The sequence below is a fragment of the Eriocheir sinensis genome, unplaced genomic scaffold, assembly GCF_024679095.1.
Source record: "Eriocheir sinensis breed Jianghai 21 unplaced genomic scaffold, ASM2467909v1 Scaffold752, whole genome shotgun sequence".
In the NCBI taxonomy this organism is placed as follows: domain Eukaryota; kingdom Metazoa; phylum Arthropoda; class Malacostraca; order Decapoda; family Varunidae; genus Eriocheir; species Eriocheir sinensis.
In genome coordinates, this window is record NW_026112112.1 from 118240 (window position 1) to 129696 (window position 11457).

Here is an 11457-nt window from a genome sequence, read left to right on the forward strand (position 1 = left end):
TAATAAATAAATTCCAGCAGCACTGACCTGCGGTGGAGTGCCACATGTTGAAGCAGTGGGAGCACGTGGCCCGTCCAGTGGCCCCTAGTGGCCCTGGCCGGGAAGGACGAGCAGGAAGTGATGAATGGCCCTGGCTCCCACACCCTGCAGGGTCTGGCAACAAGTAATGGCCATATTGATAGATACTAAATGAAAGTATTGATATGTTATAAGAAAGAGGACTGGCGGGCACTCCTGAACTTGGTAGCTGCATGCCTCAACCCCTACCGTCCATCATTTTAAACACTGGCTCATCCCTATGCTGCCCTAATCCCTTATGCAGGAGTCAGCCAGCCAGCATCTTCATTCTTTCATCCCTTTGGCTGGTAAACTCTGAAAGAAAAACAGCTTTCCTTCATCTGTATTTCCTCTTGCCAATGACTTGGGTATATCATTAATACATTGTAACGATACTAAATGCACACCACAAACTTACTGCAAGCACATCACTAATGTACTGTGCCCATACTGAATGCATACCACAAACTTACTGTCAGCATATCCTCCTGCACCTAAAACTGTGAGCATCATAGACTTATGCATTGGTGGCACTCGTCTCTGACAGTCCGTAGAGGTTGTAGAGGTTGAAGAGGTTGTAGTGGAGCCCGATGTAGTGCCTTGCTGACATGCAGACCGTGTGGTGAAGAGAGAGTCTCCGACCACTGGCGGCAGGAAGGGCGGACGCTCCAAGTTGTTCTGCTGACAGCTGTGGTGACTCCTGGACCAGAGGTTTGTGGGTTCATTCATCTCCTGAGAGTGAGTGCGTGAGTGGAGTAAGTACATGAGTGAGTGGGGGGAGAGAGAGAGAGAGAAACATTTGAAACATTTATTTATAGCTATTAGTTATACAAAATTATATATGCTATATGCATATATATATGGACAGAGCTTTAAGCTGTACAACTAAAGCTAGCCTGTCTAAAGCATAGCTTTTTAGGCAAGAAATATATAATTTATTTGAAAATTAGTGGCTGTGACAACATTAATAATAATTGTAGTTAAGATGAAATGATTATGATAACTTTACATAATGTTAAAGTAATAGAATCATATATTGAGCATGTGAGATAACACAATAGAATAAACGCATACATACATACATGCATACACACACACAGACCTATATATACTCATACACACACACACACACATGCATACACACAAGCTTACACATATACATATGCGCACACATACACATGCGCACATACACACGCATACACCCATTCATATACATAAGTAAATTGCACATATGTTGCATTAATTCATTAACATAATATTTTAAAGTACATACACATATGCACATTTATAAGGAAAAAGTGAATTAGTTAATAGGTCATTATAATATTAGTTTTTGATCGGCTTTTGAATGTGTTGAGGGAAGGAGCTTCTTGAATTTGTGTGGGGATAGAATTCCAAATTACAGGACCCAAATAAGTAGTTGAATGTTGGAGTTTTGAAAGACGATGAATAGGAAAGATCAGATTGTAGCGGTGACGGGTACTATAATCATGAGATGGGAGGAGGTCACGCATTTCATTCTTATTTTTGTACATGAGTGTAGCTATTTCCAGTTTAGTTATATCATCCAGTTTTAAAATTTTGGTTTCCTTGAAGAGTGGACTAGTGTGTGCTTAATAGTTGCTGTTAGTAATAATTCTTACAATTTTTTGGAGCTGCAATCTTAGGGGGGTTAAATAGGTGGTGTATGTTGTACACCAAATGGGGTTGCAGTAGGTAATTAGTGAATAAATGTGTGCACAGTATATTGACTTTAATACATTTTGAGGCATGAGATCCTTTATTTGATAAAGTAAAGCAATGTGTCTTGATATTTTCAGTGTAAGGTTATGTATGTGATATTTAAATGATAATGAATCATCATAATCTACACCAAGAAATCTCACTCTATCCATTTTAGAAATTATTTCATTATTGATTTTTAAATTAATCAAGTTAGACGCTTTTTTAGTAGTGAACAGCATAAAGCAAGTTTTCTTTGTATTAATTGTAAGTCTGTTACATAGACACCATTGGTATAGTTTTTTGAGTTCATGATTTGCATTTAGTACAAGTTGATCTTGGTTCGGACCTGTTAAGTAGAGTGTCGTGTCATCGGCAAACAATATACTTTTAGCTTTAAAGAAAAGATTTGATATATCATTGATGTATATTAGAAACAAAATTGGGCCTAGAACGCTTCCTTGAGGTACACCAAGTTTTACAGTGGTAGTACTGTAGATGATTTCTCGCCGCTAAATACAGTACATTGATGTCTATGTTAGGTAATCCTTGAACCAAGAGAGTATTGGGCCTCTGATCCCATAGTGGTACATTTTGTTAATAAGAATGTTATGGTGTACTGTATCAAAGGCTTTAGCAAAATCTATAAATATGGATAAGACACGGAGTTTTTTGTCAATTGCAGAAAGTACATCATTAGAAAATACATTTAAGGCTGTAAAAGTGCTGCAGTTCCACCTAAAACCATACTGAGAAGGGTTTAATATATTCTTAGTTTCAAGATAGTCAAGTAAATAAACCTTCATTAAAGTTTCAAATATTTTAGAGAAAATTGTAAGTTGAGATATTGGTCTATAATTTTTAGGGTCATCATCGGGACCAGACTTGTGGATAGGTGTAATTTTTGCAGTCTTCAACAGAGATGGAAAAGTTCCAGTTGTAACAGATCGATTAAAAAGTATAGCCAAAGGGATTGAAATGAAATGAGAGTTTCTTTTAATATAAGAGGGTGATATATCATTAATGCCTGATTTTTTATTGTTTAATGACTTAATTACTGTAGCCAAATCAAAGGTGGTAACAATAGGGCACATCATAGAATTTGGAAAGTTACCTTTAAGATAGTCTTTCGAGTATCTATTGAAGTCTTCCGATATATCTGACTGATCACTTAATACTGAATTATTATACTGCAATGACTTGATATTGTTTGCTTTGTATGTATTACCTTTTAATTCATTGACTGTTTGACAAATCTTTTGGTATTTCTGCAAAAATTTGTAAATATTTGGAAATAATAGTTCATTTTGGCAACCCTAATATTCTGAGTAAGGTAATTTCTATATTGTTTAAAGGTCTCATAAGAAACTGTTCCAAGTTTATACATTTTAAACAAGTTACATTTATGTTTGATAGATTTAAGTATTCTGCCTGTAAGCCAAGCATTATGAAGTCTTTTTGTAGTTACATATTTTGTTTTAATGGGGAAACTTTTATTGTAACATTCATAAACTCTTTCATAGAAAAGATTAAAATTATCATTTGAATTTTCTAGATTTAGTAGTTCCTCCTGGTTTATTTCATGTAGCTCACTGGTAAATAGATTATGATTATTGGTGTTGAAGACAGTGATCAAAGTCCCTCTCTCTCTCCCTCACCTTCCACGGCAGCAGGGTGAGGAGGAGGAGGAGGAGGAGGAGCTCAGTGAGTATGGCCCACCAGGGAACACTTGGGGCTGTGGCCAGGGGTGGCCACATCCCTGCTGTGGACCTGTGGAGGGTTACAACAGGTCAGGAAGGGTCAATGTGTGTATGTTTACCTGTGTTTGTATATGGGAAAGGGTTACAATCCTCTACAATACATCTTTAGGGGTGAGAAACTTGCCATATGAGGACAGACCTAAACATTTAAACCTGCATTCTCTAGAAAAGCGAAGGGTGTGAGGAGACTTGACGGAGGTTTACAAATGTATGAAGGGCTTTAATTAATAAGGGGTGTTAATAAGACTTTGGTGGTGTGAGGGCCGGGTAGGACACGTAGCAATGGGTTCAAGTAAGATAAATTCAGGACACAGGAAAGAAATGATTTACTGACAGAGTGGTGGATGAGTGGAACACACCTGGCAGTCATGTGGTGGGTGCCAACACAAGATACATTCAAGAAGAGGTTAGATGAGTTCATGGATAGTGAGGAGCTGCCTTGTATTGGCCTATCAGCCTCTTGCAGACTCCTTATTATCTTGTGTTACGTTATATCTCAAATGCATGAGTAGACTAATGGATGCCTCCTCCTCATCATATGCTAGCCTACTCTTATGGCTTGAAATAACACAAATAATGAATGCCTGACTCAGCGATGGGTTAGCTCAGGCAGGGGTTATGTCCCTCACTGACAGACGGACTGACTAACCGGGACTTCCTTGGGGTCACTGTCGTGCGGTAGAGCGGTGACTCACTGGACCACACGACTGGAGACAATGACGTCCTGATGGGGCACTGGCGGGGCGACGCGGGGCAGCAGAGGACACGGCACAACAGGGCAGGGATGACAGGGAGGATTGAGTTTAGTTATGCACACGGCAGAGGTCAGAGTAAGTGTTCATTGATCCGTTTAATTTGTCAAGCGTAAGATTACCAAAGCCTTTCCTTGGGCATGAAAACAGTATTGCCAGCTCTCCCTCACGAAGAAATGCCAGCTATTACCAGCTCAAAAAACAATGTCAGCTTTTAAACTGTTTTCTGCCTCCCTTACATTCCATAGAGTTCATTTCCATCACTTTTTGGGGTCTGTTTGCTATTACTGACAGGGATAATCAGTGTGTTGGGTGTGGCCATTGACCCACAGCAGAGGTTCATGGGAAGCGTGTAGGGAACAGTGCCTGGCTGACTGACATTGCTGGGACTGATCTCAAGGCCTGGGTCAATATCCTCAGAGAGTTCAGGCCTCACACACCAACAATGGATAAGACTCTCTGGGTACTTCCATGGGTAGTGGTACGAGGCTAATTATAATTTGACAGGGCTTTGGTAGAGGTTGTATTAGTAGTAATATTTCCATGGGCAGTTTTATGAGCCAAGTGATAGCATGACAAGGCTTTGGTAGAGGTTGTGTTAGTAGTATTTCCATGGGCAGTGTTATGAGCCAAGTGATAGCATGACACGGCTTTGGTAGAGGTTGTGTTAGTAGTATTTCCATGGGCAGTGTTATGAGCCAAGTGATAGCATGACACGGCTTTGGTAGAGGTTGTGTTAGTAGTATTTCCATGGGCAGTTTGAAGAGCAAAGTGATAGTTTGACAAGGCTTTGGTAGAGGTTGTGTTAGTAGTATTTCCATGGGCAGTTTGAAGAGCAAAGAGATAGTTTGACACAGCTTTGGTAGACTCAAGGATAATTTCCGGTAAACAAGAGAAACTGTTATGTAATGTATCAGTCTTTTTAAAATGCATAATGAAAATAGTTACAAATCACCAAGGATGAAGTATAAAATCACTGTTGAACAACTCAGCTGAGCATGTCGGGGATGTGTCTGGAACAAGAGGTTCACAACACACTGCTTGAAACTTGCTTTCCAGAGGAATGTTAAGGATCACTGGATCTCAGAGTGGCATTCAACAGTAAATCATCATGCAGTACTTATGTGACTTATAAGGACAGTTTCTCTTTTCAAAGCTACTTAATAAGGTTACCAAAGCTGTACAGAATAAGTCTTTGTAAATTTAGAACTAATAACCACAGATTACCCATTGTTGTAAGAGGCAGGTTTACCAGAACCCCCAGAGAGGAGTTTTGTGGCAAATGTGGCAACAATAGTCTAGGATTACCCATAGTAAGTAACAATAGTCTAGGATTACCCATAGTAAGTAACAATAGTCTAGGATTACCCATAGTAAGTAACAATAGTCTAGGATTACCCATAGTAAGTAACAATAGTCTAGGATTACCCATAGTAAGTAACAATAGTCTAGGATTACCCATAGTAAGTAACAATAGTCTAGGATTACCCATAGTAAGTAACAATAGTCTGGGTAGTGATGCCGGGGTGCAGAGATATAACCAACACCATACCTCTTCTTTGGCTCTGAAAGGATATGATGACCTGACTTGGCAACAGAAAATGGGAGTAAAAACATGAGTAGGAGATTGCGAGCTAAGATAGTGGTGCTGATGAGGCCGAATTAATACCAAGAACTCAATTTCTTTTTTACCTCTGAAATGACATATACGTACCGGGTCAACAGTTAGTGATCCCAGTGGCATGGCGGAGTGTCTTGCAAACACTTTTAGCCATATAACACAGCCTCGCCCCCAACCCTTCCTGCAGCTCACCAGATGTCTAATACTCAGTTTTCTTTTATTCTGCCATCTCTGGAAAGAGTTAAGTTGGCTATTGACAATTTGGATAATAACACTAGTATGGGTCCTGATGGCATTCATCCTCTGGTTCTGAAATCTTGTCAATATCATCTGGCTTACCCTTTACACCTTATTTTTACAAAATTATTAAATACTGGACAAGTGCCCTCAGCATGGAAAAGTTCTAACATAGTCCCTATATTTAGGAAAGGTTTGCACTCGGACCCTTTGAATTACCGTCCTGTGAGTCTAACATCTATATGCTGCAAGATGCTTGAAAGAATTATTGTGGAACAACTTAATCTTTACTTGGATAATAATTTAATTTTGTCTGATGCCCAGTTTGGCTTCAGAGCAGGAAGGAGTGTCAAGGATCAGTTACTCTTGACTTATGATGAAATTAGTCAAAAGTGTTGATGCAGGAGGTACAGTTGACCTAATCTTACTTGATTTCTCAAAAGCTTTCGACACAGTTTGCCATTCCATTTTGATCACAAAGCTACATCACTTGGGTATTTCTAGTAACATATTGTCTTGGATTCATAACTTTCTTACCGGCAGGAAAATGTCAGTTGTTGTTGACGGTTAGTACCTGCAAAAGTGTGTTAAGTGGTGTTCTGCAAGGTTCAGTCCTGGGTCTCGTTCTTTTTCTTATTTACATTAACCACCTGGCGTCATCACTTAGCTGCCAATATAAGATCTTTGCTGATGACTTGAAAATTTATATGAAGGTTCAGAGTAATAATATTTCCTCCACAATCAACAGTATAGCTACTTTCCAGCAAGATATTGATGTACTGAATGGAATAGCAAAATCATGGGGTCTTAACCTCCACCCAGACAAATGTGTGGCTTTGAGATTTGGCAGAGATCTCCCTCCTGCTGGCCTTTTCGACCAGTACTTCACTAGTGATATTCCTATCCCATTTACCACTCTGAGCAGAGATTTAGGGGTAATGTTTGATACTAAACTGAAATTTCATGACCATATTCGTTCTGTGGCTTCCAGTTTACTGAGATCAACACTGCGTCGTAGAGGCTTGATCCTTGTTTACCTTTGGTACAGGTGTACACTGCTACCTTACTGTACCCACACCTCACTCATCAGTCGTCTTCTCCAACGAATCCTTTGATAGCCATTCTGAATTTTGCTTTGACTCTCATTCGACCGGCTTAGTCGCCGCACTACACTACCACCTGTCATCCTCGTCCATGTAGTTATCCAGTCTACTCTTAAAACAGGCTATCGTCACTGCACTCACTATGTGATTGCTGAGTCTATTCCACTCCCCCACCACTCTATTACTAAACCAATGCTTGCCTATTTCCCTCCTAAATCTATACTTTACTTATTTAAATCCATTACTGCATGTTCTATCCTGCTGGCTAATTCTCAGTACTTTACTTATATCGCCTTTGTTGTAACCCTTGACCCATTTGAATACTTTTATCAGATCTCCCTGCACTCTCTTGAGACATGTCACCTTATACATGACCTTGTTCTCTCACTTTCCTCCATTCCATCTAAAAGTAAAACTCTCGAAGTGCACTCCACACTCTCTCTTTCCCTCTCCTCCATTCCATCTACAGATAAAACTCTAGAAGTGCACCCACCCACTCTCTCTCTCTCTCTCTCTCTCCTCCTCCACGAAGGTCTGTGTACACTTGAGGGCCTGGCAGGCAGAGTGGGGCTGAGGGTGTCACAGGCTGACCTGAGGGTGTGGAGCCTGGCTGGGGCTGGTGTGGGGCCCTGAGTGGAGTCGTGGCAGGAAGTGTTCTGCTGTGTGGGGCGCCGCGCCCTGGCCAGGGTGGGGATGAGGGTGTCACAGACCACGCGGCCAGCCACACACCACTTCTTCTTCTTCTTCGTGGGTGTTTTATGGGGCTAGTTAGGCTGTGGGCCCACAGCCTCCAGAGCCCCGTCAGTGGTAGTTGTTATCAGGAGTCGTTGGTTGTGTTGGCCGTCCTGTCACCTGGGCGGGAGTTAGATCCTGTCGAGTTGCCCCGACTTCTGCAGGAAGGTTTTCGTGCACTTGAGGGCGTGGAAGGCAGTGTTGGGGCTGAGGGCGTCGCTGCCCAGCAGGTCCTCTAGGGTTGGCCTGTGAATACGGAGACTGGTTAAAGCCACACACCACTCTGTTTGTTTACATGTAGGGCGGCATAGTCCTGATGATGATGATGATGATGTTGTTGTTCTTGCCTTTGTCTTTGCAACGGCGCCTCCTGAACGATGTTTAGAAAAGAGAGAGAGAGAGAGATATTTACATAGATTTACATAGAAAATCAGACCACACAGACCCCATGGTTCAGACTAGGTGGTCTGTCCACCTAAGTGAATCTACACTAATCAGATGGCTCCAAAACGTTGCTTTTCTACTCTAGTTAATATTAAGTTCAAGGAAGTGACGGTCGAGCTTGTCTTTAAAGGAGTCAATCGTGTTACACTGGACCACTGATGGTGGGAGCTTATTCCATTCTCGCACTACAACGTTGGTGAAGAAAAATTTGGTGCAGTCTGAATTTACTTGTCTACATTTGAGTTTTGTGCCATTGCTCCTCGTTCGCAAAGTGTCATCGATCATAAACAATGTTGATCTGTCCACATTCGTGAAACCATTAAGTATTTTAAAACATTCGATCAGTTTTCCTCAGAGGCGACGTTTCTCAAGAGAGAACATGTTAAGGGTGGAAAATAAACCTTTCTTCGTAGGATTTGTTGCGCAAGGAAGGGATCATTTTTGTTGCTTGACGCTGAACACCTTCTAGTTCAGCAATGTCCTTTGCATGGTGGGGAGACCAAAACTGTACCGCATATTCCAAGTGGGGTCTGACTAAACTATTGTAGAGCGGAAGTATTACACCTTTATTCTTGAATAAAAAGTTTCTTTTAATGAAGCCCAACATTCTGTTCGCTTTATTTGCTGCATCGATGCATTGCTGTGAGAATTTGAGGTTTGACGCGATTTTAATCCCCAGGTCCTTAACGCATTGAACGCTTGTGAGTTTAACGCCGCGTATTTCGTAATCGAACTTCTTATTTTTTGTTCCAACTTGAAGGACCTGGCACTTGTCTACGTTAAAGGGCATCTCCCATCTATCCGACCAAGCTGAAATTTTTGTGCAAATCCTCTTGGAGGCTTTGTCTGTCTTCGTCAGTGAGAATCGAGTTACCAATCTTTGTGTCGTCTGCAAATTTACTAATGCGATTATTGAGTCCAACATCCACGTCGTTGATGTAAATAATGAAGAGCACTGGGCTAAGAACCGAGCCCTGAGGGACGCCACTAGTGACCGGCGCCCACTCTGAGTTAAATCCGTCAATAACAACTCTTTGTTGTCTGTTGCTCAACCAATTCGCGATCCATTGGTTTACTTGACCGTCAATGCCTATTTGCTTTAATTTATAAAGTAATTTATGATGTGGGACTTTATCAAACGCTTTCTGGAAATCAAGATAGACTACGTCCACTGATTTGGTTACGTCATAAATTGAGAAGAGATCGTTATAAAAGGTCAGTAGGTTTGACAGGCAGGATCTTTTGTTACGGAAGCCATGTTGTGAATCCCCAATTAATGAGTGGCTTTCGAGGTAACTCACAATTTTGTCTCTAATTATGCTCTCGAGTAGCTTACCTACAATTGAAGTTGGACTAATGGGTCGGTAGTTACCTGGTATTTTTTTGTCTCCTTTCTTAAAAATCGGTGTCACGTTAGCCTTTTTCCAATCCGAAGGGACGATGCCTTGTCGCAAGGACATATTGAATACGGTAGTGAGGTACGAGAGTATTTCGCTCTTTGTTTCTTTAAGCAGTATAGGATATACTTTGTCGGGTCCGGGACTTTTATTTGTTTTAAGTGAATGGAGAGCTTTAAGGACTTCATCGGTTGTTATTTCAAAATTAGGCAGTGCATGCTCGAGATTTACAATAGTACTGGTGTTGTTGGTAGCGAGAAGAAGACTGTTAGTATTAAACACCGAGGAAAAGTAATTGTTTAAAAGGTTTGCAATGTGTTGGCTGTCAGAGAGAGAGAGAGAGAGAGAGAGAGAGAGAGAGAGAGAGAGAGTAAAAAAGGGGGATAAAGAAAGAGAATAAGTAAGACATTAGAGAACATATCAAAGAGGAGGTAAAGGAGGGTGTTATGTGGTGATGAGGATAGGAGAAAGAGGAAGGGGAGAGGGGATCGAGGAGAGTAATAAAGAGATTGATTGATAGTTTATTGTTGCAAGTAAACAACAATGGAGAAGGGAGGAGGATAGCTGGGCACGATAACAGAAAACCTTATTCCGGATAACCGATAACTGATAATGGAAAACCTTATCGGTGATAACCGATATTCGTTAACTGGAGACACAAATATAGGCGATAACCGATAACCAATACCGATATAAATCCACAATTCCGATAATAGCTAGCGTTAAGTCCGACAGGCGGTGGCTGAACTGGTAGCGTGCTGGGCCCACATTCACCGCGTGATGGACGACGCGGGTTCGACTCCCCACGCTACCACCTCGGATTTTTCAATCACCGCCGAGTGGCTCAAAACTACCCACATGCTGTCCTGAAGACCACCCATCAACAAGGACTCTAGAGGAAGCCGTCCAAGCGAATCAAGAACGAGTTCCGGGGGGGCAGCATGAGCCAATGCAAGATGGCGCCATTATAAACACTCGCCTGCGCCAGAACGGGCTGGGCCGACCATCAGGCCCCACCGGGAAGAAGCCTTGGGCCGACCATCAGGCCCCACCGGGAAGAAGCCTACCAGTGTAATAGGCCGCGACGTAAAAAAAAAAATAAAAAAAAGGCGAAAACGATACTATATTGATATTTCAAATAAAAAAAACATAGATGAATTCAAATTTTCATTATCTGTATTTTAGAAAACTTACAAAACCTGAAAACCACAAGTTGACACGTACCTATGGACGGTAATACTAGAAACACCTGAACCGGTGTTATGTTATTTGGCAGCCTCACCGTCAAAAGCTGGCGATTTTGTTACAGAGCTCCGAGGTAGGTGTGAAATCAATGAAGTTCAGTTTCCCACTGAGCACACACAGAGGCAGCCTGACAGGTTGATGCGTGATGACTGGTGCAAAGTGAACCTGTTCAAACATGAGAAGGAATGCTATCCCCCAACAAGCACGTTTCATTATTCATCACATTAATGTGTGTTCCCAAATGGGAACCTTGGCAGTTAATGGGTTAAATAACATACAAACATAAGCGCAGAGAGAGAGAGAGAGAGAGAGAGAGAGAGAGAGAGAGAGAGAGAGAGAGAGAGAGAGAGAGAGAGAGAGAGAGAGAGAGAGAGAGAGAGAGAGAGA

The 11457-nt window shown here is 41.5% G+C and overlaps 1 protein-coding gene across 1 annotated transcript; it reads right to left on the minus strand.

The window, feature by feature from the left end:
* Positions 1-574: 574 nt before the first annotated feature.
* Positions 575-8274, minus strand: LOC126994242 (uncharacterized). Its single transcript, XM_050853522.1, has 5 exons — positions 7844-8274; positions 6006-6143; positions 4189-4274; positions 3438-3549; positions 575-757 (listed from the first exon to the last, which is right to left on the minus strand). Exons 2-5 carry the CDS (start codon positions 6033-6035, stop codon positions 575-577), a joined length of 411 nt encoding a protein of 136 aa, XP_050709479.1. The 5' UTR covers positions 6036-6143; positions 7844-8274.
* Between the last annotated feature and the right edge of the window lie 3183 nt (positions 8275-11457).

Coding starts and splice junctions, on each gene's coding strand:
- LOC126994242 (XM_050853522.1), bottom strand. CDS start 6,035: ATGCCACTGGGATCACTAACTGTTGACCCG. Junction 4,275..6,005: donor GATCACTAACTGTTGACCCG/GTACGTATATGT, acceptor TCGCCCCGCCAG/TGCCCCATCAGGACGTCATT. Junction 3,550..4,188: donor GTGACCCCAAGGAAGTCCCG/GTTAGTCAGTCC, acceptor AACCCTCCACAG/GTCCACAGCAGGGATGTGGC.